This window comes from Aotus nancymaae, unplaced genomic scaffold (genome assembly GCF_030222135.1).
Source record: "Aotus nancymaae isolate 86718 unplaced genomic scaffold, 86718_ANA_hifiasm-v0.15.2.pri h1tg000002l, whole genome shotgun sequence".
Classification (NCBI taxonomy): domain Eukaryota; kingdom Metazoa; phylum Chordata; class Mammalia; order Primates; family Aotidae; genus Aotus; species Aotus nancymaae.
This window is the reverse complement of record NW_026988413.1, coordinates 65,329,268-65,357,241: the sequence shown is the minus strand read 5'-3', so window position 1 is coordinate 65,357,241 and position 27,974 is coordinate 65,329,268. Positions and strand designations below refer to the sequence as shown.

At 36.1% G+C, this 27,974-nt stretch overlaps 2 protein-coding genes and 1 pseudogene across 3 annotated transcripts in view; 2 read left to right on the top strand and 1 right to left on the bottom strand.

The window, feature by feature from the left end:
- The window catches only part of LOC135274263 (uncharacterized), a 45,686-nt gene that overhangs the window by 12,232 nt on the left and 5,480 nt on the right, over window positions 1-27,974 (bottom strand). The window lies entirely within an intron of this gene.
- On the top strand, window positions 6,015-6,732 carry LOC135274264 (MAPK-interacting and spindle-stabilizing protein-like; annotated as a pseudogene).
- The window catches only part of LOC135277416 (uncharacterized), a 58,156-nt gene continuing 45,740 nt past the window's right edge, over window positions 15,559-27,974 (top strand). The window contains 4 exon segments of the mRNA XM_064383464.1: window positions 15,559-15,586; window positions 15,688-15,843; window positions 16,817-17,860; window positions 17,863-18,462. Of these exon segments, the coding sequence (XP_064239534.1) occupies window positions 15,559-15,586; window positions 15,688-15,843; window positions 16,817-17,860; window positions 17,863-18,462 (1,828 nt within the window).

The window sequence follows — 27,974 nt, the reverse complement described above, 5'->3', positions numbered from 1 at the left end:
TTCCTTGCTTCTCATGTGGACATTTATTGCTATAAATTTTCCTCTACACACTGCTTTAAATGTGTTCCAGAGATTCTGGTACATCGTATCTTCATTTTTGTTGGTTTCAAAGAACATCTTTATTTCTGCCTTCATTTCATTGTTTATCCAGTCAACATTCAAGAGCTGGTTTTTCAGTTCTCATGAAGTTGTACAGTTCTGAGTTAGTTTCTTTTTTTTTTTTATTGCATTTAGGTTTTGAAGAACATGCAAGATTGTTGCATAGGTACACACATGGCAGTGTCATTTGCTGCCTTACTCCCCATCACCTATATCTGGCATTTCTCCCATGCTATCTCTCCCCACTGAGTTAGTTTCTTAATCCTGAGTTCTAATTTGATTACATTGTGGTCTGAGAGACTGTTTCTTATAATTTCCATTCTTTTGCATTTGCTGAGACTTAATTTACTTCCAATTATGTGGTCAGTTTTAGAGGAGGTGTGATGCGGTGCTGAGAAGAATGTATATTCTGTGGATTTGGGGTGGAGAGTTCTGTAGATGTCTATTAGGTTTGCTTGGTCCAGATCTGAGTTCAAGTCCTGGATATCCTTGTAATTTTTTGTCTCATTGATCTGTCTAATATTGACAGTGGAGTGTTAAAGTCTCCCACTATTATTGTGTAGGAGTCTAAGTCTCTCTGTGGGTCATTAAGAACTTGCTTTATGTATCTGGGTGCTCCTGTATTGGGTGCATATGTATTTAGGATCATTATCTCTTCTTGTTGCATTGATTATTTTACCATTATGTAAGGCCCTTCTTTGTCTTTTTTGCTCTTTGCTGGTTTAAAGTCTATTTTTTCAGAGACTAGGATTGCAACTCCTTCTTTTTTTGCTCTCCATTTGCTTTGTAAATCTTCCTCCATCCCTTTATTTTGAGCCTATGTGTGACCTTGCATGTGAGATGGGTCCTGGGTACAGCACACTGATGGGTTTTGGCTTTTTATCCAATTTGCCAGTCTGTGTCTTTTGATTGTGACATTTAGTCCATTTATATTTAAGGTTAATATTGTTATGTGTGAATTTGATCCTGCCTTTTTGATGCCAGCTGGTTGTTTTGACCGCTAGTTGATGCAGTTTCTTCATCATGTCAATGCTCTTTACCATTTTTGGAGTGGCTGGTACTGGTTGTTCCTTTTTATGTTTCATGCTTCCTTCAGGAGCTCTTGTAAGGCAGGCCTGGTGGTGATGAAATCTCTCAGCAGTTGCTTGTTTTTAAAGGATTTTATTTTTCCTTTCCTTATGAAGCTTATGAAGTTTGGCTGGATATGAAATTCTAGGTTGAAAACTCTTTTCTTTAAGGATGTTAAATATTGGCCCTCACTCTCTTCTGGCTTGGAGAGTTTCTGCCAAGAGATCTTCTGTAAGTCTAATGGGCTTCCCTTTGTGTGTAACCCAACCTTTCTCTCTTGTTGCCCTTAGCATTTTTTCCTTCATTTTAATCCTGGTGAATCAAATGATTATGTGCCTTGGGGTTGCTCTTCTTGAAGAATATCTTTGTGGTGTTCTCTGTATTTCCTGGACTTGAATATTGGCCTGCCTTGCTAGGTTGGGGAAGTTCTCCTGGATAATATCCTGAAGAGTGTTTTCCAGCTTGGATTCATTCTCTCCATCACATTGAGGTACACCTATCAAATGTAGATTAGGTCTTTTCACATAATCCCATATTTTTTTAGATTTTGTTCATTTCTTTTCACTCTTTTTTCCTCTAATCTTGCCTTGTTTTATTTCATTGATTTAATCTTCAATCTCTGATATCCTTTCTTCTGCTTGGTCGAATCAGCCATGAAACTTGTGTATGCTTTGCAAAGTTCTCATGCTGTGTTTTTCAGTTCCATTGAGTTATTTATATTCTTCTTTAAGCTCTTTATTCTCATTAGCATTTCATCAAACCTTTTTTCAAGGTTCTTAGTTTCTTTGCATTGGGTTAGAACATGTTCTTTTAGCTCAGAGAAGTTTGTTATTACTCACCTTCTGAAGTCTGTTTCTGTCAATTCATTAGACTCATTCTCCATCCAGCTTTGTTCCCTTGCTGGTGAGGAGTTGTGATCCCTTGGAGGAGGAAAGGCATTTTGGTTTTGGGTGTTTTCATCCTTTTTGCACTGGTTTCTTCCCATCTTTGTTGATTTATCTGCCTGTGGTCTTTGTAGTTGGTGACTGTCAGATGGGGTCTTTGAGTGGATGTCCTTTTTATCGATGGTGAAGTTATTTCTTTCTGTTTTTTAGTTTTCCTTCTAACAGGCCCCTCTGCTGTAGGACTGCTGGAGGTCCTCTCCAGAACCTGCTTGCCTCGGGATCACCTGTGGCAGCTGCAGAACAGTGAGTGTTACTGCCAGTTTCTTCTTCTGTTATCTTTGTCCCAGAAGGATATCCGCCAGATGTCAGTGTGAGCTCTCCTCTATGAGGTGTCTCTTTGGATATATAGGGGTCAGGGAGCTGCTTGAGGAGACAGTCTGTCCCTTATAGGAGCTCAAGTGCTAAGCTGGGAGCTCCATTGTTCCATTCAGAGCTGCAGGACAGGTGAGTTTATGTCTGCTGCAGCAGAACTCATAATCACCTTTTTTCCCAGGTGCTCTGTCCTGGGAAGGTGGGGCTTTATTTATAAGTTCCTGATGTGCTCCTGCCTTTTTTCAGAGCTGCCTAGCACAGCAAGGAGGTAGCCTAGTCACAGTCTGCTAGCAGAGGTGTTGCTGAGCTGTTGTGGGCTCTGCCCAGCTACTGTGTGAACTTCCTTGTGGTTTTGTTTATAGAGGTATAGTTAGAACTGCCTCGGTAATGGTGGTCTGCCTCAGTAATGATGAACTGCCTCAGTAATGACAGATTTCCTCAGTAATGGTGGACTGCCTCAGTGATGGTGGATGCCCTTCCCCTCACAGAGCTAGACTGTCCTTGGTCCAGCTGCTCTTGCTTCAAAACTCTCAATGCAGAGCATTTCAGATTTCTAGTCTTTGTTGGGGGTGGGACCTGGTGAGCCAGATCACCTAGCTCCCTGTTTCAGCCCCCTTTTTTTCAGTTGGATGGGCAGCTCTGTCTCCCAGGCATTCCAGGTGCCAGTTGAAATGGCCACCCAGATTTGTGTGAGTTTTTGTATGGAAACCCACTGCGCTGGCTGAAACAGCTGTGCTGGAAACTCATGGCACTTTTCAGCCTGGGAATCTCCTGGTCTGTGGGCAGTAATAACTTATTTGGAAATGTGGTGATCACTCACCCTCTGTTTTGTTCTTGCTGGGAACTGCACTCCAGAGCTGTTCCTATTTGACCATCTTGGATCCGCCCCCTGCCTGCCCACTATTTTCTTTTAAATGCTTATCTAGCAAAAGAAACTCACTAGCATTTCCTATTTATGGTTGTACTGCATTTTCTTTGAAATTTTATTGCCATACAATAGATACCAGTAATTTAAAAAGACTGCCATCTCTGAATGCAGTCAATGTCAAACATTGCTGTTAACTAGACAAATTATTTATTAATGTAAATTAATGTTGCCAACTATATTTTATGAGTAAACATTTCTTTCATTATTGTCTTGAAGTTCTATATTAATGTGTCTTTTTAGTGTAAGTTTCTTAATATCAGTTTATTGTGTTTGTGGTTTTACTTATGTATTAGAATTTTAAACAATTTGCAATTCTGTTTGTATACTTTAAGTGAATGTTGGGTTTAATTAAAAGATAAATGAGCCACATGTCTATCACAATCAGATTATACATATGTGTGTGTTTATATTTACACATATGACCCCAATATTGGTTATAGCTTATCTTGTATATATTCTTTCTTAGCTCATTTTCTTGTTTTTCTTCTTGTTTTATTTGAGGTGGAGTGTTGCTCTTGTTGCCGAGGCTGGAGTGCAATGCACAATCTCAGGTCACTTTGGTCTTCTTAAATTTATTTGTTGTTGTTGATATATTTGTTGTTTTTGTTTGGAGACATGATCTTACTCTGTCACCCAGCCAGAGTGTACTGGCCTGATTTTGGCTCACTGCAGCTTCGACCTATTGGTCTCAAATGATCTTACCACCTCAGTGTCTCAAGTAGCTGGGACTATGCTTTGATTAGTTTTAGGGATAGTGTCTCACTATATTAACCAGGCTGGCCTCAAACTTTTAACTCCAAGTGATTCTTTCACCTTAGTCTCTCTTAATGTTGGGATTGGAGGCATGAGCTACACCACCCAGCTGGCATTTCTATATTTAATAAGACTTAGTATGTGTCCTAACACAGTACCCAAGTGCAAAGAAGACTGTTTGGTATTCTCTTGCTTTTGACTGTAATGTTTTGTATGTGTCAGTTAAACCATGTTGGTTTATAATATGGTTTTCATGTTCATGTTCTCCAAACTTTATGCTGTAATGTAATCCTTAATGTTGAATGTGGGATCTAATGAGAGATGTTTGGGTCATGGGGGCAAAGTCCTCATAAATAGCTTGGCACTATCTTCTTGGTAATCAAAATGTTTACACTCTGTTAATTCAAATGAAAGCTGGTTTATTAGAAGAACCCGTCTTCTTCACCTCATATTTGCTCTGTCTCTGATGTGATATGTACATTTACTCTTCACTTTCAACCATGATTGTAAGCTTGCTGACACTCTCACCAGAAGCAGATGCTGGTACACAGTTTTTGTATAGTCTGCTGAATTGTGAGCCAAATACACTTGATTTCTTTATAAATTATCCACTCTCAGGTATTCCTCTATGTGCAAAATAATTAATACAGTCTGTAATATCTAGGTTTTCTGTTTTCTTATTGGTTTTTTTATCTGAATTTTCTGTTTATTGTTGAAAATCGTGTCTTGATGTCTAAAATTATTATGTTGCTACGTATTTCTTGCTTTACTTTTGTCAATATTTGGCATATATATTTTGGAACCCTGATGTTATACAGATAGAGATAGATAGATAGATAGATAGATAGATAGATAGATAGATATAATAGTTATAGATTTGTGGTAAATCAACTCATTTTACCAGTATATAATATCAATGTTTGTCTCACATTAGCACTTGACTTAAAGCATATTATGTCTAGTATCCTATTTTAGCTACTATTTGCATAAAATACAGTTTTCTCAGTCTGTGGTTTAGTCTAGTGGACTCAGTGCTTAAGTGAGTCTCTTGTAGGAAGCATATCGTTTGCTTTTTTCTTAAGCCACTAAATAATTTTATTATTTTTAAAAATAATTTTATTTATTTATTTGTTCATTCATTTATTTTTAAGGTAGGTCACACTCTGTCAACCAAGCTGATTTGCAGTGTTGTGATCATGGCAGCCTCAACCTCCCAAACTCAGAAGATTCTTTCATTTCAGCCTCTCAGGTAGCTGGGTTATGAGTATGTAGCATCACACCTGTAATCTTCTGAGATCCAGTAATTAGCCCACCTTAGCCTCCCAAAGTCCTGAGATTATGTTTCTTTTTCATTCATTCTTTATTTCTTTCTCTTTTTTTTTTGAGACTAAGTTTTGCTCTTGTCACCCAGGCTGGAGTGCAATGTTACAATCTTGGCTCACTGCAACATCCACCTCCCAGGTTCAAGTGATTCTCCTGCCTCGATCTCTTGAGTAGCTGGGATTACCGGCACCCACAGGCACCCACAACCATGCCCAGCTAATTTTTGTATTTTTAGTAGAGTAGGGGTTTCACCATGTTGGCCAGGCCAGTCTCGAACTCCTGACCTCTGGTGGTCTGCCCTCCTCAGCCTCTCAAAGTTCTAGGATTACAGGTGTGAACCACTGCACCCATCCTACATTTCTTTTTTTTAAGTAGTTTAATTAATTTATATTTAAAATTATTTCTTAAAAATAAAATTATGGGCACCAGGAGGAGCCACACCCTGCTGGTGCTGTTGCCGCTGCTGCTCTCACTGCCATCAGTCAGAGTGTGCCTGCTTCTTCAGGGCCCAGTCCCTCAGACCCATCACTGCTTCTAGACTCTACTGCAGTCTCAGATCTTGCTGGGAAAATGTCTGATAATTTTCATTGGCAGATGCATTACCTGAACTCTCCCCTGCCAAAACTTCTGCTGTGAGCAATACAAAACCTGGCCAACCTCCTCAAGGCTGGCCAGGCTCCAACCCTTGGAATAATCTGAGTGCTCCACCTTCTGTGCCATCTGGACTCCACCACATGCAACACCCTGTACTGTGCCTTTTGGACCAGCACCAGTGGGAATGTATCCCTCCGTGCCTCCCACTGAACCAACTTCAGGACCCCCAGCACCCTTTCCTCCTTCCAGACCATCATGCCCCCCACCTGGTGGTCCTTATCCAGCCCCAACTATGCCAGGCCCTGACCCCACAGGGCCATATCCTACATCAAATATACCATTTCTGGAGCTACCTAGACCATATGGTACACCCACACAGCCAGCTGCAGCTGGTCCTTTAGGTCCATGGGGATCCATGTCTTCTGGACCTTGGGCACCAGGAATGGACGGGCAGTATCCTACCCCTAATATGCCATATCCATCTCCAGGACCATATCTGGCTCTTCCTCCTCCCCAAGCCCCTGGGAAGCACCACCTGTTCCATGGAACACTGTTCCACCAGGAGACTGGGGACCACCAGCTCCATATCCTGCCCCTACAGGATCTTATCCTACACCAGGACTCTATGCTACTCCCAAAAATCCTTTCCAAGTGCCTTCAGGAACTTCTGGTGCTCCACCAATGTCTGTTGTCCCCCATTCTTACCATTAAGTTAACAATGGATGAAGAGATGATGCTTTGTTTTTTGAAGTACATCTATATGCACATGAATGCATATATAAAAATTGCTGGTTTGACTATCAGAGGGCATTCATGGAGGAACACTCTTGCACCTCTCAGAGAAGATAACTGTCTCTTGTACTTGGATGTGTAGTACATTATATGTATACAATCAGATGAAAAAGCATGGAAGTAAGTCATTCAGATGTGATTTTTATTTGGTTTTCATGGAAAGTTAAAGTGATTAAGTATATTGACAGAATTTGTTTAAACTATGAAACTATGCACTTAAATATCTAAGATGATGTGGAGTATTGTTAAAATCTGCAACTCATTGACAATTTATTTCAAGAATTTTTCTATAATCACTTCCCCTCCTAAATAAATAAACTTTGAGAATAATCCCTCATATCTAAACAAATGATGTCTCTCAACATTTTGAGCTGCTCTGTTGGATAAATAAACCTGGTCCTCCTGAGGTTATATTTTGGATATACATTTTTAAACTGTCAGTAATTATTGTCAGATGTGGAGTTCAGTAGCCAGCCAATGTTCAGTTTTATCCTTGAGCTTTTAATAAAAACTTCCTGGTTTGTTTTTAGTTATATGAGTCATACAGCACTAAAGTCTCCTCTTTATGGAAACTTTTTTCTTTTTAATCCAGGCCTACATGTATGTAAATTAAATTTTTAGATAACTGATTATCTCTTTGTACTATTTAAGATTTGATTATGAGATGCACATATTGCTTTGGGAAAAGCTCAAGAAAAGAAATAATTCTCTCCTTTGTTTTGAACTTCAAACTAGATAAACCCTAGATATTGCTTAATTGAGACAAATTGTTTACATTGACACAAAAACCCGAGGCAGCTCTTCCGCCCAGGACATTCCCAGCAGCCACCCCCACCCCACTTGCCCTTGGTTCTTTAGAAGGAGCACATCCCTTGATTCCTCCTTGATGTGGTAAACTGGCACACTCAAGAGGTCTAAAACATAAAACAGTTGTGTTTAGAGAACCTTAAGTCATGCAGATATAACTGTTCTTTTTGTACGTGTGAATCAAAATAATGTATCTTTCAGAGTCTGGTTAAGCTATGTCATTGTCTCCTGCATAATTTCCTGAGTCTTTTTGTAAAGTGCTTGTGTGCTTATGGCTAACAGTTCAGTTCTGTATTTGTTGACAGGTAACTAAGTGGAGTTGAGTGCCAATTTTGAAAAATTACCCTCTAGCTCTAACACTGAAAGTAATAATAAATTGTAGATCACTGCAACTGAGTTTAAAGTCATATGACTGTATTGTTTATATATTAAATATTGTTTATAATCACCAAAAAAACAGCCCTAGTAGTTTTGTGGCACCTTAGTTTAAATCAGATTCTTAGATTTGGGGTAGACCTGACCTTGTTATTTATTAGATAACATTTTGAATATATGCATTGGATTTCTAAAATGTATTGTGAATTTTCTCAGACAAATAGGATTTATGCTAGAGTTCTGTTTTTGCTTAGAAATAAAATATTTAGTTTATTTCTGTTCTAATTAAAATATCAAAAAAATAAAGTTACTAGTTTATTGTTTATGTGTTCCTGGGTGGTATATTTTTTCTTATGTACTGTTTTATTTCCTTAAATTTTATTTTAATTGTGTAGTGATGTGCTTCAATTATTTTTTAAATTATGTTTTGCATAGTTTCTATAAATATCTTCATAATCATCTTCTGTATTAATCTATTTTCATACTGCTGATAAATGCATACCTTAGACTGGGCAATTTACAAAAGAAAGAGGTTTATTGGACTTATAGTTTCATGTGACTGAGGAGACTTCACAATTATGGTGGAAGGTGAAAGACGTGACTTACATCGTGGCAGATGAGAGAGAGAAAGCTTGTGCAGAAAAACTCTGTTATAAAGCCATCAGATTTCATGAGACTTATTCACTGTCATGAGAACAGCACAGAAAAGACCTGCCCCCAGGATTCAATTACCTTCCACAACATCCCTCCCAGAACATGTGGGAATTAAAGATGAGACTTGAGTTGGGACTCAGCCAAACCATATCATCTTAAAAAGTAAGGTTTACAGCTGGGCACGGTGACTCACACTTGTAATCCTAGCACTTTGGAAGGCCAAGGCAGATGGATCAACTGAGGTCAGGAGTTTAAGACCACACTGACTAACATGGTGAAACCCCGTCCCTACTACAAATATAAAATTAGGCAGGTGTGGTGGTGCATGCCTGTAATCCCAGCTACATGGGAGGCTGAGGCAGGAGAATTGCTTGACCCCAGGAGGTGGAGGTTGCAGTGAGCTGAGATCTGCCATTGCACTTCAACCTGAGACAAAAACAAAACAATGGAGTTTACATGTAACATTTTAAAATAAAACAAGATATTTTAATCACATGACAATTTCAATTGACTATAAAAATTACATGTCTATATTTTTCAGTTATTAATATTAAAATTATACTGTGTATTGACATACTTATGCAGATTTTTGTTCTGTTTTAAATATTCTGCAGAAGAGCTTTAAGGGTTTTATGCATCATCATTATGATAGTAAAGAGTTTTATATTTGTGTATTTACATTTAATAGAGAGCTTTATTTTATATATGGTTTTATGATGCTGTCCAGTATTATTTTATTTTTAAATAAAATTGACTCATTTTAGCATTTCTTTTTTTATTTGAAGAGTCTCACTGTATTACTCAGCCTGATCTTAAACTCTTGGTCTCTAGTGTTCTGACAGCCTTAACCTCCTGAAAGTGTAGAATTATAGGCATGAGCCACGGTGTCTGGCTACCATGTAGCATTTTTTTTTTTTTTTTTTTTTTTTTTTTTTTGTAGAATTGTGCTAGTGGTGATGAACAACACTCTCACCTTTTATTTTGGAAATTTTTTTATTTTCATCTCTTTTAAAGTGAAACAAATTTAAATCAAGTAATATTTGTTAAAAGTATTTTTAAAATTATATCAAAATTTGGAAAATTTTCATTTATTTAATCTTCAAGTAACTTCTGTATTATTTTTTCCCATATTCTTTTTCTAAGATTTTCTTAATATATTGATCTACTTGATGAAATCTGATAAGTTTTACATTTCATAGTTTAATTTTTTTTGCAATTTTATATTTTTGTGTTATATTTTTTAGGGTATGCTATTCCACATCTGTCAATTGTGTTTTTATTTTTTAGTAGATATTATCATTATGCATGACAATATTTGACTTTGTACAATTTAAGACAGTGTGGAGCAAAATGAAATATGAATCAGCCATTTTTTAAGAATATGATTCAAATATGAATCAGCCAGATATTTTTCCAATGGAATTATCTCTATGTTTGTTTGCCTGCACAAGTGTTATCCTTGTATTATTTTTCTTTTATTTTTTAATTGTACTTTAGGTTCTGGGGTACATATGCAGATCATGCAGGATTGTTGCATAGGTATATACATGGCCATGTGGTTTGTTGCCTCCTTGTATTTTTTTTTTATAGTTTATATGTTTGTTGTACAGGTTTGTTGTGAATCGTTTTTTAATACTGTGTAGATGAGTAGTCATAAAATTCTTGTAATTTCCTTCATTTTTTTTTTTTTTCCTGAGACAGACTCTTGCTCTGTCACCCAGGCTGGAAGGCAATGGTGTGATCTCGGCTCTCTGAAACCTCCACCTCCCAGGTTCAAGCAATTCTCCTCCCTCAGCCTCCCAAGTAGCTGGGCTTACAGGTGCATGCCACTGTGCCTGACTAATTTTTATATTTTTTTTGAAGAGGATGTTTCACTATGTTGGCTAGGCTGGTCTTGAACTTCTGACCTTGTGATCCACCCGCCTCAGACTCCCAAAGTGATGGAATTACAAGCGTGAGCCACCATGCCCAGCAATTCTTGTAATTTCAACATCTCATTTATTTGTGAATCTGTATGATTTTTATGTGGGAGAAACAAACACTTTTGGATTTGAATAAATTTAAAACTATCATAACTCTTTTATAGGTATTATTGTTTATTGTTACTTGTAAAAAAGTAACAAAATTTACCACAAAATATTTTTAAATATTCAGTTTAGTCATATCATTTTGACATTGTCATGTAACATATTGCTAACATGTTTTTATCTTGCAATGCTAAATCTTAATAAATATTAAACAACTACCTTTTTTTTTTTTTAGATTGAGTTGCTCTGTCACCCAGCCTGGAGTACAATAGCATGATCTCAGCTTACTGCAACCTTCATCCCTCAGGTTCAAGCAATTCTTGTACCTCAGCCTTCTGAGTAGCTGGGATTACAGGTGCTCATCACCATGAATGATTAAGTTTTGTATTTTTAGTAGAGATGGGTTTTCACCATGTTGGCCAGGCTGGTTTCAAACTCCTGACCTTAGGTGATCCACCTGCCTTAGCTTCCTAGACTGCAAGGATTACAGGTGTGTGCCACCACACCTGGCCCCATTTTTTTCTCTTTTATGGCACTTTGCAGAGACCACTCTGTTCTTTTTTTCTAAGAGTGAACTGCTTCATGTATCACATACAATCTCTGTCTTTTTGTGGCTGACTTATTTCATTTTACATAATGCCAACAAGACTTTTCTTTATAGTTGGTAGACTATTTCCTGCTTTTTGAATACTGAGTGATTTTCCAGAATTTTTGTATTTCAAATTGTATCTACTGAATGATTTGTTGAAAGAAATTTGCATTGCTTTTACCTATTGGCTTACAGTAACAATGCTGCAGTAATTATGATTATATAAATGACTCCTTGTATGACCATATATGTAAAAGTTTATATATATATGCTAGATTCTATTTTATTCATCTACTTTTTCACATTTATATTTATACCAAATTGTTTTAATTCTGTAGCTTTGTAATGTGTTTTGAATCAAGAACTTTAGTGCCTCTGGCATCGTTTCATTTCCTTCCTTCCCTTCCTTCTCTTCCTTCCTTCCTTCCCTTCTTTCAAGATTGTTGGGTACTTTATTGTCTCTTCAGATTCTTTATATTTTTGGGGTTGCTGTTTCTGTTTCTTCAAAAATGCAGTGAGAAATTTGAAAAAACATTGCATCAAATCTGTAGATTGCATGGAGCAGGATGGACCTCTTCACAATATGAACTATTTCAACCTTTGTATAAGAGCACACTCAAGAGTGTGTTGCTTAATTTGTATATATTTATAAATTTTTCAGTTTTTTTCTCTTATCATTGTATACTCTCATTCCATTTTGGTCATAGAAAGTAGTTCATTGAATTTTATTTTTAAAAATTTTGGTAGGACTTCCTTTTTGGCCTAAGATGTGGTCTAGAGAGGAATATGTATGAGCTATTGAGAAGGGTGTGTATTCTGATGTTGAGGAGTGTCCTCCATAATTTTGTTTGGAATACTGTTTTTATACTGCCTTTAAGTAGTCTGTTCCCTTATTAACATTCTTTCTTATTTTATTTTTATTATAGAAAGTGTGGTATTAAAATACCTTGCTATAATTATATTGCTTTCTATGTGTTTCTTCCATTCACATAGGGTATATGTTCTCATTGTTCAACACCCACTTATGAGTGAGAACATGCATGCAGTGTTTGCTTTTCTGTTCTTGTGTCAGCTTACTGAGAATGATGGTTTCCAGCTTTATTCATGTCCCTGAAAAGGACATGAACTCATCCTTTTTTATGGCTGCACATAATATTCCATGGTGTAGATGTACCACATTTTCTTCTTTCTTTTTTTTTCAACTAAAACTCAAGTACTAGAATTCAGATGTACCAGATTTTCTTTATTCAGTCTTTCATTATTTGATTCTGTCATAAATTTGCTTTACATATTTGGGTATGCATATATATATTTGGAGATATATATATTTGCTTTATATATTTGGATATATATATTTGGATATATATACATTTTAGATATATATATAAAAATTTGCTTTATATATTTGGACATAGTTGCTTTATATATATAAATTTGCTTTATATATTTGGAACTCTAATGACACACACACATACACACACACACACATCATAGGCTCCCAGTGAATGAATCTGTTATTTCTTGATGTCCTTCTTTGTTTCTTTTGAGTTTCAATTTCAATTATATTTTATAAAATATCATACTTTATGACTTAAGATGTACCTTGTGTAATATTATTTTGACTGTTTCTGCTCTCATTTGATTAGTATTTGCATGAGATGTCTAATTCCATTCTGCCACTTGAGTCTTTTTTTATCATTAGATTTCAACTGCCTCTTGTAGAAAAGCAAGATGGATCTTGGCTTTTAAAATTTTTAAATAAATCTGTTTATTGAAAGTACGTCTCAATTTAAAAGTTAATTTTATATATATTTAAATAATTTTCTGAAAGAGAAAGACTTATTTTATTAAGTATTTTTATTTATTTGACAAAGAGATATCTTTGTTATATATTTGTGTCTCTGATGTTTTTATTGATATGCTTTTACTTATTTTCTTTTTGTATTTATACAAATATTTTTGTGGTACCCTGGGGATTATGTATAACCTCTAAAAGATATAACAATATATTTTAATCTGGTTAAAAAAATAAACAAGTTCATATAAAAATTATTTATGATTGCATCTTCCATCAAATTTGTCATTGATGTTGTTAATTATATCTTTTTGTGTTGTATATTCACTAACAAGTGTTTATATTGATTTCTATGCTTTTATTCTTCAAATTTCAGAGAATAATTATAAATGTTTTATTTTCTTTTTTCTCTTTTTTAAAAATTTTATTTTTCTTACATTTCCAAGGAGGTGTGTATAAATGTTTTCTTTTTTAAAATTTATTATACTTTAATTTCTGGGGTACATGTGCAGAACCTGAAGGTTTGTTACATAGGTATACACATGCTTTGGTGGTTTGCCACATTCATCACCCTGTCATCTACATTAGGTATTTCCCCTAATGCTATCTCTCCCCATTCCTCCACTTGTTGCTATCCCTCCCCTAGCCTCCAACCCTCTAGCAGGCCCTGGTGTGTGATTTTTCCTCCCTATGTCCATGTGTTCTTATTGTTCAACACCCACTTATGAGTGAGAACATGCAGTGTTTGGTTTTCTGTTCTTGTGACAGTTTGCTGAGAATGATGGCTTCCAGCTTTATTCATGTCCCTGCAAGGGACATGAACTCATCCTTTTTTATGGCTGCACATAGTATTCTATGGTGTATATGTGCCACATTTTCTTAATTCAGTCTATCATTGATGGGCATTTGGGTTGGCTCCAAGTCTTTACTATTGTGAACATTTTCTACACTACTGAAATAATGCTATGAAATTCTACTTTTGAATATTTGCATATTTTTCCCAGAAAATAATGTATTTTTATATGATTATGTTTTTTAAAAAAACATGTTATTTTCAATAGAAGGAACTGTTTTCAGCATGTTTTATATGTAGGAGCTATGTAGTTACACTATACTTTTATTGAATTTGGTTACTCTGAAAGGTTTTATTATTTTATTTTGCAGGACAGATTCACTGATGATATTATTCCCACTTAATTAAAGCAATTTTTTCTTGCAGCTTTTTTCATGACTGCATCACACAGTTTCCTTATTGCCTACAAAATTTTTGTTAACAGTTATGATTATCTCATAAGACTGTATTTGTAAATGGAACATCACTTTTCTTCTTCTTCTTCTTCTTTTCTTTTTTTCTTTTTTCTTTTTTTTTTTTGGAGACAGAGTCTCACTCTATTCCTTAGCCAGACTGGAATATAGTGGTGTGACCTTAGCTCACTGCAACCTCCACCTCCTGGGTTCAAGTGGTTCTTCAGCCTCAGCCTCCTGAGTAGCTGGGATTGCAGGCACATGCCAGCATACCCAACTAAGTTTTGTAGTTTTACTAGAGACTAGGTTTCACCATGTTGATCAGGCTGGTCTCAAACTCCTGACATCAGGTAACCTGCCCACCTCAGCCTTCCACAGTGCCTGGACTCCAGGAGTGAGCCACCATGCCTGATTTGGCACATCACTTTTATATTCGGCTCCAAAGATAATCATTTTGTCTGTGGCTTTTGAAATTGTGCTTATATATGTGTTTGTTATAAATATCTTTTTGTGTTCCTAGTTTGTTAAGCTTCTTTATTTTTACTTTTTTTTTTTCTTTTAGGATCTGTTAATCTTTTTTTTTGTATTTTTTCCTCGAGAATTTCTAATATTTTGAAATCTTACATAATTTTATTTTCATGCTCATTTTTCTGATTTTCCATATTTGTCTCTGTTTGTATTTTAATCAGTATTTTTCAATTTATTAGCAATTCTTTAAATTAGTGTATACTTTTTAATGTTTTATTCAGAAAATTTTATATTTTTGGTGGTATTATATTGCCCTATTTTGTATATTTTATGATCTTTGATTTAGATTTGGACATTAAAAAAAATTACTTGTCAAAATCTTTATAATGTAGCTTTTTTCTGGCAGTCTGAAAACAGTTGTCTTGACTGGTGATTATGGGAGTTTCTCATACATGTACTTAGGATATATGTTGTCTAAAATTTTGTGTTTAGTTTTATTTATTCATTTCTTTTTATGGGCTTAATTCGTTTATTTTTCTTGTATGAAATCCTGTGTTGTAGCTGCTGGAGCCTGGGTCCTCTGCACGGAGAATCTGGTGTAGGCCTTGATGAGGTGGTCAGTGAATTTCTGATAGGGAGACTTGGTGAATACAGTCTCCTTCTGGAGATCGGGTGTCAGGGAGCTGTAGTTCTTAGAGATGGCATCAAAGGTGGCCTTAGTGAAGTTGTCCAGGGTGGCAGTGCAGCCCCTGGGTGAGGTGTAGCAGTCATCAATACCCGCCATCATGAGCAGCTTCTTGGGCACAGGCACACGTGCCCCTGGGCACAGGGATGAGGCTCACCAGCACAGAGCCACAGTGGTCTATAACCTTGTGAGAAATACTGTGGAGCTTACTGATCTTGTTTCCCAGTAGCCTCTGCACACAGGGACAATGGAGAGCTTGGCCAGGACAGTGGCCCTGCAGATGGTGGTGACCACCTTATTGGGCCACTAAATACCCAGTCCAATGTGGCCGTTGTAGTCCCCGATGGAAACAAACACTTTAAACCTGGTGCGCTGGCTGACATGGGTCTGCTTATGCACCACATAGTCTTCAAAACCTCATTCTTGAGACAGGCCCCCAGGAAAAGGTCAGTGATCTCAGATTCCTTGATAGGCATGGAGAAGAGATAGATCTTCAGGGACTTGATCTTCATGTTCTTAACCACGCTGCCCAGATCGGTGATGGGCATCCACACCTTATCTTTGACCTTGCCTCCATAAGCTCTGTGGCCCAACTGCAGACCGGACCCCAGACCTGTCCAAGGCTGAGACACTGGCTCTGATGCTGCTGCCCAAACATCTCAGAAACCACCACTGTTCCCCATCCCAGGGCCCCCCACCACAATGGCATCCTCCATTTTTTTTTCCCCTCAGAGAAGAAGCTGTGTTTTTTTATTTAAGAGAGTTTACTAATGTTACTCTGTAGGAGTCAGTAATCACTTGCCATTCCGGTTCCCTGTCTGTAGCTCTGCAGTCTCTCTGCTGCTGTAAGATTTTTCTTTTGTCTCAGCAGACTCAAACTCTCATTTCCAAATATACCACCATTTCTTTCAGCACTTTATGTCATGAGAGAGAGAAATCAGTGTCCGAAAAGCCCCTAAAAGCCAGAAATAACAGTGAATGTGCCGGTATTTTATTTTAAAACAGAAACCAAGAGCTGACAATTTACTTCTAAAGGCACTATGTTATAGTGGGAAGCAGGAAAAGCTGTGTTGGATAAATTTAACAGACTTTTATTTTTCTTCTATGTGTTTTTTTGTATTGTGCTCACCTGGGACACTGCACACAATTAACTCATTTATAAATTTTCCATAGATATATTTGGGTCTGTATGTTTCTGTTACACTTATATGTCTATGAAAGAATTAGGGCCTGTGGTATTTTGCAATGCCATTTTGATTATGTAGTTTGTATAACGTTATAGGTAAGTTTTTTAAACTATATCCATGTGACTTTAGCAAGTGGAGTAATTTATTATTTTTATTTATTTATTTTTTCAGTTATATGTCCTCATTTTGCTCAAGATCTTTGGCCAGAGCAGGGCATGGAAAAGTCTTTTCAAAAAGCAATACTGAGAAGATGTGAAAAATGTGGACATGAGAATTTACAGTTTAAAAAAGGTTGTAAATGTGTAGATGAGTGTCAGGTGCACAAAGAAGGTTATAATGGACTTAACCAGTATTTCACAACTACCCAGAGCAAAGTATTTCAATGTGATAAGTATCTGAAAGTTTTTAATAAATTTTTAAATTCAAACAGACATAAGGTAAGACATACTGGAAAGAAATCTTTCAGATGTAAAAAATCTGTCAAATCATTTTGAATAATTTCACACAAAATGCAGCATAAAAGCATTTATACATGAAAGAAGTCCTACAAATGTAAAGAATGTGGAAAAACCTTTAATTGGTCCTCAACCCTTACTAATCATGAAAAAATTCAAACTGAAGAGAAACCCTACAAATGCGAAGACTTTGGCAAAGCTTTTAAGCAACCCTCAACTCTTCCTACACATAAAATAATGCATGCTAGAGAGAAAATATACAAATGTGAAGAATGTGGCAAAGCTTTTAATCAAGCCTCAAATCCTACTACTCATAGGATAACTCATAGTGGAGAGAAACCTTATAAGTGTGAAGAATGTGGCAAAGCATTTATCTGGTTCTCAACCTTATCTAGACTCAAGAGGATTCACACTGGAGAGAAACTCTTCAAATGTGAAGCATGTAGCAAAGCTTTTAGCCAATCCTCAATGCTTAATACACATAAGATAATTCATACTGGCAAGAAACCCTACAAATGTGAAGAATGTGGCAAAGCTTTTAAGCAACTCTCAACCCTTACTACACATAAAATTATTCATGCTGGAGAGAAACTCTACAAATCTGAAGAATGTGGCAAAGCTTTTAACTGATCCTCAAATCTTACTACACATAAGATAATTCATACTGGAGAGAGAACTTACAAGTGTAAAGAATGTGGAAAAGCATTTATCTAGTCCTCAACCCTTATTAAACATAAAATAATTCATACTAGAGAGAAACCCCCAAATGTGAAGAATGTGGCAAAGCATTTCTATGGTCCTCAACCCTAACTAGACATAAGAGGATGCACACTGGAGAGAATCCCTACAGATGTGAAGAATGTCGCAAAGCTTTTAGCCAATCCTCAACTCTTACTACACATAAAAGAATTCATACTGGAGAGAAACCTTACAAATGTGAGGAATGTGGAAAAGCCTTTAACTGGTCCTCAACTCTTACTAAACATAAGATAATTCATACTGAAGAGAAACCCTACAAATGTAAAAAATGTGGCAAAGTCTTTAACCAGTCTTCAATCCTTACTAACCATAAGAGAATTCATACTGGAGAGAAGCCCTACTAATGTGAAGAATGTGACAAATCTTTTAACCAGTCTTCAACCTTTACTAAACATAAGGTAATTTATACTGGAGTAATACCCTACAAATGTGAAGAATGTGAAAAAGCCTTTTTCTGGTCCTCAACCCTAACGAAACATAAGAGAATTCATACAGTAGAGCAAACCTACAAATGGGAAAAATTTGGCAAAGCCTTTAACCAGTCCTCATATCTTACTACAGATAAGATAACTCATGTTGGAGAGAAATCTTACTCTCCAATAAGTGTGAATAATGTGGCAAAGCATATAAAAAGTCTTAAATTCTTTTTTTTTTTTTTTTTTTTTTTTTTTAGAGAAAGAGAGAGAGAGAATAGGAAGGAGAAAAAAGGAAGAGAAAGAGAGAGAGAGAATGGGGAGGAGGGAGAAGGAAAAGAAAGAGGGAGAGAGAATGGGAGTATTGCTTTCTTGCCCAGGCTAGAATGCAATTTAGTAATGGGTATTGAAAACCTCTTTTATACTGATAATTATACTTAATGATGTAATCAGGAAGGAGTAAGGGAAGAAGATAACAAACAAACAGCCAACCAATATTTAATTTAAACCTATGAAATGCTATACGATTACTGAGGAGTGATTTACTTCCAATTATATAGTCACCTTTGGAATAGGTGTGAGGTGGTAATGTATGTTTTGTGTATTTGAAGTGGAGAGTACTATAAATATTTATTAAGTTTACTTGTTCCGGGTCTGAGTTCAAGTTCTGAATATCCTTGTTAATTTTCTATCCCGTTGATCTATAGAATCGTTAGCTCTTCTTGTTGCATTGATCCTTTTGCCATTATGTAATGTCACTCCTCGCCTCTTTTGATCTTTGTTGCTTTAAAGTCTACTTTATCAGAGGTGAGAATTGCAACTGCTGCTTTTTGTTTATTAGTTTATTTTTACTCTCTGTTCAATTGGTAAATCTTCCTCCTTCTCTCTGAGTCTTTGTGTATTGTTTCATGTAAGATGGGCCCGGATGCAGCATACCGATGGGTTTTGGCTTTTTATCCAATTAAAATATATATACCAGCATTTGATGCTAGCTGGCTGTTTTGCCCATTAGTTGATGTGAATTTTTTATTGTGTTAAAGTTCTTTGCTTTTTGATATATTTTTGGAAAGGCTGATATTGGTTGTTCTTTTATATGTATAGTGCTTCTTTCAGAAGCTCTTGTAAAGCAGGCCTGGTGGTGGTGAACTCTCTAAGTACTTGTTTGTTCGCAAAAGATTTAATTTTTCCTTCGCTCATAAAGCTTAGTTTGGCTGGATAGGAAATTCTGGGTTGAAAGTCCTTTTCTTTAAGGATGTTAAATATTGGTCCCCACTCTTTTCTGGCTTGTAGGGTTTCTGCTGAGAGATCTGCTGTAAGTCTGATAGGTTTCCCTTTATGGGTAACCTGAACTTTCTCTCTAGCTGCCCTTAGTATTTTCTCCTTCATTTCAACCCTAATAAATCTGGCAATTATGTGCCTTGGGGTTGGTCTTCTTGAAGAATATCTTTGTGGTGTTCTCTGTATTACCTGGAGTTGAATATTACCCTGCCTTGCCAGGTTGGGAAAATTTTCCTGAATGATATCCTGAAGAGTATTTTCCAACTTGGATTCATTCTCTTCATCACATTCAGGTACACCTATCAAACGTAAATTAGGTCTTTTCACATAGTCCCATATTTCCTGGAGACTTTGCTCATTCCTTTTCATCCTTTTTTCTGCATTTTTGTCTTCTCGTTTCATTTCACTGAGCTGGTCCTCGACTTCTGATATCCTTCCTTCCGCTTGATCAATTCGACTGTTTAAACTTGTGCATGCTTCGCGAAGTTCTCGTGTTGTGTTTTTCAGCTCCATCAATTCACTTATATTCTTCTCTAAATTGTCCATTCTCATTAACATTTCATTAAACCTTTTTTCAAGGTTCTTAGTTTCTTTGCATTGGGTTAGAATAAGTTCTTTTAATTCACAAAAGTTTCTTATCACCCACGTTTGGAAACCTGCTTCTGTTATTGGAATACCGGTGTAATCTATTAAGCCTTGTTCCGTTACTGATGAGGAATTGCAATCCCCTGTAGAGGGAGAGGCATTCTGATTTTGAGTATTCTCTACCTTTTTACGCTGGTTTCTTCCCTTCATTATATATTTGTCCGTCTGTCGTCTTTATAATTACCGACTTTCTAACTGGGTCTCTGACGTCCAACTTGTTGATTCCCTGCGCCGAAATCTGAGCAATCCACTGAGCCGGCCAAAACAGCGGTGTTAAGATTGATGGTGCTTTTCTGCCCGGGAATATCCGGACTCTGCACCAAGAACTGGCGTGCTAAGGCACCAACAAAACCGCCATGCCGGCCACAAGAGTCGCCCTGGCGACCCGTGGAGCTCCTCCACTGGGAATCTCGTGGTCCGTGAGCAACTAATATTCGTCTGAAAGTGTGGCGTCCTCTCGTTCTTTGCGCTTTCACTGGGAGGTACGTGCCCAAGCTGCTAATCGTCAGCCATCTTGGATCTCTCTCCTAAATTCTTAATAGGCATAACATTCATGCTGCATAGAAACTCTACAAACCTGAAAGATATGCTAATGATTTTTACAATACCTCAAACTATTCTAAACATAAAGAAAAACAAATATATTTTCAGTTGCAGTAAATATAAAAGTTATTCAATTCAAAATTAAGTAAATATCAGGGGATAATTCACAGTTAGAAATATCTAGGGCATTCTAAAATTAGACATTACATGAAATCAGAGTGCTGAGTATAGAAAATAGAAACTAATGTTTGTGTAAGCATTATTTGTATATAACTTTAAAATAATTAGAATATTTTTGGAGCATTGTAATTACATTCAAAGTATACTTTTGAAAATACAGATTTTTTTGAAAGTGAATAATAATGGTGTTAAACTCTGAAATTGCTTCATGCTGTTTTATTATTCCTGGTGTATTCACATGTGAAAGCATGTGACTACTTGTTGCTGAATAAAAGATATGAGAGTTTCTTTTTTATTAGGCATTATTTATGATCTTTTTTTGTGGAAAGATAAGGACATAAAAATGTAAGATGCATGATGAAAATTTAAGTAGAGAGGCTCTTTGTAGTTATCTTATAATATTGAGTGATGCAAGAGGTAGGTGTTCAAAGTAATATTCTTCTGCATTATTATGAAAGAAATATTCTTAATTTTACTTAAAATTTAGTAGTATGTTATTTTATTAATTGTGCTTTTATGGAGTAATATGCAGCATATTTTAAAATTATAAGTTATGTGTGAACTTAACTTTTCAATTCAACATTTTTAACATGTTAAATATGATTGTGAATTCAATAAATTGTTATTATGCCACTAACTTTAACCTATTTCATGTTAATCAAGGGTGTAGGTAAAAGATGGTAAGAATACACTATTTGGTAAGGTAATGGACTAACATCTCTAGTAATCTTTTTTGCCAGTAGCTTTAGATTGCCAATAAGTTAAAAAATATTGTTCCTATAGGTTAAAATTTTATTCCTATTTTCACATTTAAATTTATTCTTCTTAATTTTTGTGGATACATAATATGTGTATATATTTATGCCATATATGGCATATTTTGATATAAGCATACAATATATAATAATCACTTTAGAGGAAATGAAGTATCCATTAATTCTAGCATTTATTCTTTGTATTACAAGCAATTTAATTCTACAGTTTTACTTGTTTATAAATGTACAATTAAATTGTTATTGATTCCAGGGTCATTTATATGGCCATAATAAAAATTATATGCTAAGAATTATATACAAATATAAGTAAAATCCATACATTTCTGAGTCCTAAATATTTTTATAAGTTTTAATATAGTTTTCTTTGAACATGTGACCTCCGCCTGCAAGCACATATGGACTCTTAGTATTGATTTACATAGAGTTAAATATACACATCTCTTAGTCTACAGATAAACCTTAGTTGTAAATAAATAATGGAGTAATTGTGTTTGTGTGAGAATACATATTTTTTAAATTTTATTGTTTTATAAGTTATTGGAGTACAGGTGGTATTTGGTTAGTTGTGTAAAGTCTTTAGTGGTGACTTGTGAGATCCTGGTACACCCATCACCCAAGCAGTATACACTGCACCATATATGTTGTCTGTTATTCCTCCCCTCTTCCACTCTTCCCCATGTCCCTGAAGTGCATTGTATTATTATTCTGCCTTTGTGCCCTCAAACGATGTTTGCTTTTCCATTCCTGAGTTACTTCACTTAGAATAATAGTCTCCAGTCTCATCCATGACATTGCAAATGCTGTTAATTCATTCCTTTTTATGGCTTAGTATTCCAGCACATATATGTACCACAGTTCCTTTATCCACTTGTTGATTGATGGGCACTTTGGTTGGTTCCATGATTTTGAAATTGTAAATTGTGCTTCTAGAAACATGCATGTGCACAGGGCGTGGTGGCTCATGCCTATAATCCCAGCACTTTGGGAGGCCAACACGGGCAGATCACCTGAGGTCAGGAGTTTGAGACAAGCTTGGCTGGCATGATGAAATGCTGTTTCTACTAAATATATAAAAAATTAGCCAGGCGTGGTGGCATGCACCTGTAGCATTTGTAGAACCTGTAATCCTAGCTACTCGAGAAGCTGAGGCAGGAGAATTGTTTGAACACGGGAGGTGGAGTTGCAGTGAGATGAGACTGTGCCCTTGCACTCCAGCTTGGGAAACAAGAGCGAAACTTTGTCTCAAAAAAAGGAAGGATAGGAGGGAGGGAGGGAGGGAAGGAGAGAGGGAAACATGTATGTGCAAGTATTTCTTTCAAATAATGACTTCATTTTCTCTGGCTAGATACCCAGTAGTGGGATTGCTGGATCAAATGGTAGTTGTACTTTTAGTTCTTTAAGAAATCTCTACACGGTTTTCCACAGTGGCTGTACTAGTTTGCATTGCCACCAGCCAGTGTTCCCTGATGGCTAGATCCATGCCAACATCTACAATATTTTGATCTTTTCATTATGGCCATTCTTGCAGGAATAAGGTGGTATTGCATTGTGTTTGAATTTACATTTCTCTGATCATTAGTGATGTTGAGAATTTTTTTTTAATGTTTGTTTGGCCATTTGTATATCTTCTTTTGGGAATTGTGTATTCATATCCTTAGCCCACTTTTTAATGAAAGCTTTTTTCTTCTTACTGATTTGTTTGAGTTTGTTGTAGGTTCTGGATATTAATCCTTTGTCAGATGTATAGATTGTGAAGAATTTCTCCCACTCCAAGTTGTCTATTTACTCTGCTGACTGTTCCTTTTGCCGTGTAAAAACTTTTTAGTTTAATTAGGTCCCAGCTATTTATCTTTGTTTTTACTGCATTTGCTTTTGTGTTTTTGGTAATGAAATTTTTGCCTTGCCAATGCTTAGTTTTTCCAATGTTATCTTCCAGAATTTTTATAGTTTCATGTCTTAGAATTAAGTCCTTAATCTATCCTGAGTTTATTTTTTTTATAAAGTGAGAGATGAGAATTCGGTTTCATTCTCCTACCTGTTGCTAGCCAATTATCCCAGCACCACTTATTGAAAAGGGTGTCCTTTCCCCACTTTATGTTTTTGTTTTCTTAGTTGAAGACCAGTTGGCTATATTTGAGTTTATGTCTGGGTTCTCTGTTCCATTGTAATATGTGCCCATTTTTATACCAGTACCATGCTGTTTTGGTGAATATGGCCTTACAGTATAGTTTGAAATCAGGTAGTGTGGTGCCTCCAGATTTGTTCTTTTTGCTTAGTCTTGCTTTGGCTATGCAGCCTCTCTTGTTCCATATGAATTTTAGAATTGTTTTTTCTAACTCTGTGAAGAATGATGGTGGTATTTTGATGGGAATTGTGTTTAATTTGTAGATTGCTTTTGGCAGTATGGTCATTTCCACAATATTGATTCTATCCATCCTGGAGCATGAGATGTGTTTCCATTTGTTTGTGTTGTCTGTGATTTATTTCAGCAGTGTTTTGTAGTTTTCCTTGTAGAGGTCTTTTGACTCCTTTATTAGGTATATTCCTAAGTATTGTATTGTTTTTCAGCTATTGTAAAAGGATTTGCTTTCTTGATTTAATTCTCTGGTTGCTATTGGTGAATAGAAGAGCTACTGATTTGTGTACATTAATCTTGTATCCAAAAACTTTGCTGAATTCTTTTATCAGTTCTAGGAGCTTTCTGGAGGAGTCTTTAGGTTTTTCAAGGTAAATGATTATATCATCAGCAAACAGGGAGAGTTTGACTTCCTGTTTACTTATTTGTATGCCCTTTATTTCTTTATCTTGTCTCATTGTTCTGGCTAGGACTTCCAGGACTGTGTTAAAGAGGAGTGGTGAGAGTGCTCATCCTTGTCTTGTTCCCATTCTCAGAGGGAATACTTTCAAACTTTTTCCCTATTTAGTATTATGTTGTCTGTGGGTTTGTCATAGATAGCTTTTATTATATTAAGCTGTGTCCCTTGTATGTCAACTTTGTTGACGGTTTTAATCATAAAGCAATGCTGGATTGTGTTAAATGCTTTTTTCTACATCTATTGAGATGATTGTGTGATTTTTGTTTTCATTTCTGTTTATGTGGTGTATCACATTTGTTAACTTATGTGTGTTAAACCATCTCTGTATTCCTGGATCCCTGGTATGAAACCCACTTGATCATGGTGGATTATCTTTTTGACATGTGGTTGGATTTGGTTAGCTAGTATTTTGTCAAGGATTTTAGCATCAATATTTATCAAAGATATTGGCCTGTAGTTGTTGTTGTTTTTTTGTTTGTTTGTTTTGATTGTGTCTTTTTCTAGACACAAGGGAGGGTTCATTCTTTATCTTTCTTGTGGAATAGTGTCAAAAACATTGATATCAATTCTTTGAATGTCTGGTAAAATTCTGTGAATCTTTCTGGTCCTGGACCTTTTTTGTTGATAATTTTTAAATCACCATTTTAAGCTCATTCTTTGTTATTGTTCTGTCCATGCTATCTAATTCTTCCCAATTTAAGCTAGAAGGGTTGTATTTTTCCAGGAATTTATCCATCTTTTTGAGGTTTTCTAGTTTATGTGTGTAAAGGTGTTTATGGTAGCCTTGAGTGATTTTTTTGCATTTCAGTTGTTTCAGTTATAGTATCTCCTGCTTCATTTCTCAGTGAGGTTATATGGATTTTCTCTCTTCTCTTGGTTAATCTTGCTAATTGCCAATCAATTTTATTTATATTTTCAAAGAAGCAGATTTTTGATTTATTTAGTTATTTTTTGTTTGAATTTCATTTAGTTCTGCTCTGACCTTAGTTATTTCCTGTTTTTCTGCTAGGTTTGTGTTTGGTTTGTTCTTGTTTCTTTAGTTCCTTGAGGTGTGACCTTATATTTTTTATTTGTTCTCTTTCACACTCTTTGATGTAGGCATTTAGAGCTATGGACTTTTAGCACCACCTTAGCTGTATTCCTGAGGTTTTGACAGGTTGCGCCATTATAGTGATTCAATTTGAAGAATTTATAAATTTTCATGTTGATTTTGTTTTTGACCTAATGCTCATTCAGGAGCAGGTTATTCAATTTCCATGTATTTGCGTGGTTTTGAAGGTTCCTTTGGGAGTTGACTTCAGTTTTATTTCACTGTGGTCTGAGAGTGAAATCAATTTTCAATTTTCTTAAATTTATTGAGTTTCATTTTATGGCCTATTATATGATCAATCTTGGAGGAAGTTTTATATGCTGCTGAGTAGAATGTATGTTCTGCAGTTGTTGGATGAAATGTATTATATATATCTGTTACGTCCATTTGTCCCATGGTATAGTTTAAATCTGTTGTTTCTTTGTTGACTTTCTTTATTGATGACCTGTCTAGTGCTGTCAGTGGAGTCTTGAAGTTCCCCACTATTATGGTGTTACTGGCTATCTCATTTCTTAGGACTGTTAGTAATTATTTCATAAATTTAAGAGCTCCAGTGTTAGGGTGTGTGTATATTTTGGATTGTGATGTTTTCCTGTTGGATGAGGCCATTTAACATTATATAATGTCTCTCTTTGTCTCTTTTAACCACTGTTGCTCTAAAGTTTGTTTTCTCTAATATAAGAATAGCTACCCCTGCTTGCTTTTGGTGTCCATGTGCATGAAATGCCTTTTTCCACCTCTTTAAGTTTATGTTAGTCCCTATGTGTTAGGTGAGTCTCTTGAAGATCGCAGATGGTTGGTGAGTTCTTTTTTTTTTTTTTGAGACGGAGTTTCGCTCTTGTTACTGAGGCTGGAGTGCAATGGCGTGATCTCGGCTCACCGCAACCTCCGCCTCCTGGGTTCAGGCAATTCTCCTGCCTCAGCCTCCTGAGTAACTGGGATTACAGTCATGCACCACCATGCCCAGCTAATTTTTTGTATTTTTAGTAGAGACGGGGTTTCACCATGTTGACCAGGATGGTGTCTATCTCTTGACATCGTGATCCACCCGCCTCGACCTCCCAAAGTGCTGGGATTACAGGCATGAGCCACCACGTCCAGCCCCCAGTTGGTGAGTTCTTATCTATTCTGCAATTCTGTGTCTTTTAAATGAAGCATTTAGGCCATCTACCTTCAATGTTAGTATTGAAATGTGAGGTGCCATTGCATTCATCATGCTCTTTGTTGCCAACATACTTTGGTGTTATTTATTTATTTTGAGATGGAATCTCACTCTGTCACCCAGGCTGGAGTGCAGTGGCACAATCCTGGCTCACTACAACCTCCACCTCCCAGGTTCAAGCGATTCTCCTGCCTCAGCCTTTTGAGTAGCCAGGACAACAGGCACTCACCACCATGTACGGCTAATTTTTTAACATTTAGTGGAGATGTGGTTTCAGCATATTGGCCAGGCTGGTCTCTAACTCTTGACCTTGTGATCCACCCACCTTTGCCTCTCAAAATGCTGGGATTACAGGCATGAGCCACCACACCTGGCTTTTTTTGTTTGTTTGTTTTTATTTTTGGTTTTGAACTCGTATTTTTGTTTTATAGGTTCTGTTTGATTTATGCTTTAAAAATTCTCTTTGGATGTGTTTTCAGGATTTGTTTCAAGATTTAGATTTTTTTTTTTTTTTTAACAGTTCTTGTAGTGGAGGCTTGGTAATAGTGAATTCTCTCAGCATTTGTTTGTCTGAAAATGACTGTATCTTTCATATATGAGGCTTACTTTCACTGGATGCAAAATTCTTGGCTGATAATTGTTTTGTTTGAGGAGGTGAAGATGGGGCCTCAATCCCTTCTAGCTTGTATGGTTTCTGCTGAGAAATCTGCTCTTAAGCTGATAGTTTTTCTTTATAGGTTAACTGGTGCTTCTGTCTCACAGCTCTTCAGATTCTTTCCTTGGTCTTAACTTTAGATAACCTGATGACAGTGTGCCTAGATGATATTTCTGTGATAAATTTCTCAGATGTTCTTTATGCATCTTGAATTTGAATGTCTAGATCTCTAGAAAGGCTGAGGAAGTTTTTCTCTGTTATTAACCCAAATATGCTTTTCAAACTTTTAGATTTCTCTTTATCCTCACTAATGCCAATTATTCTTAGGTGTGGTCATTTAACATAATTTCAGACTTCTTGGGGGCTTTGTTCATATTTTCTTATTATTTTTTCTTTTTCTTTGTTGAATTAGGTTAATTTAAATACCTTGTTTTTGAGTTCTAAATTTCTTCTACTTGTTTACTTGTATTGTTGAGACTTTCTAGAGCATTTCACATTTCTAAAAGTGTGTTCAAAGCTTCCTGAATTTTTGATTGATTTTTCTTTAATCCATCTAT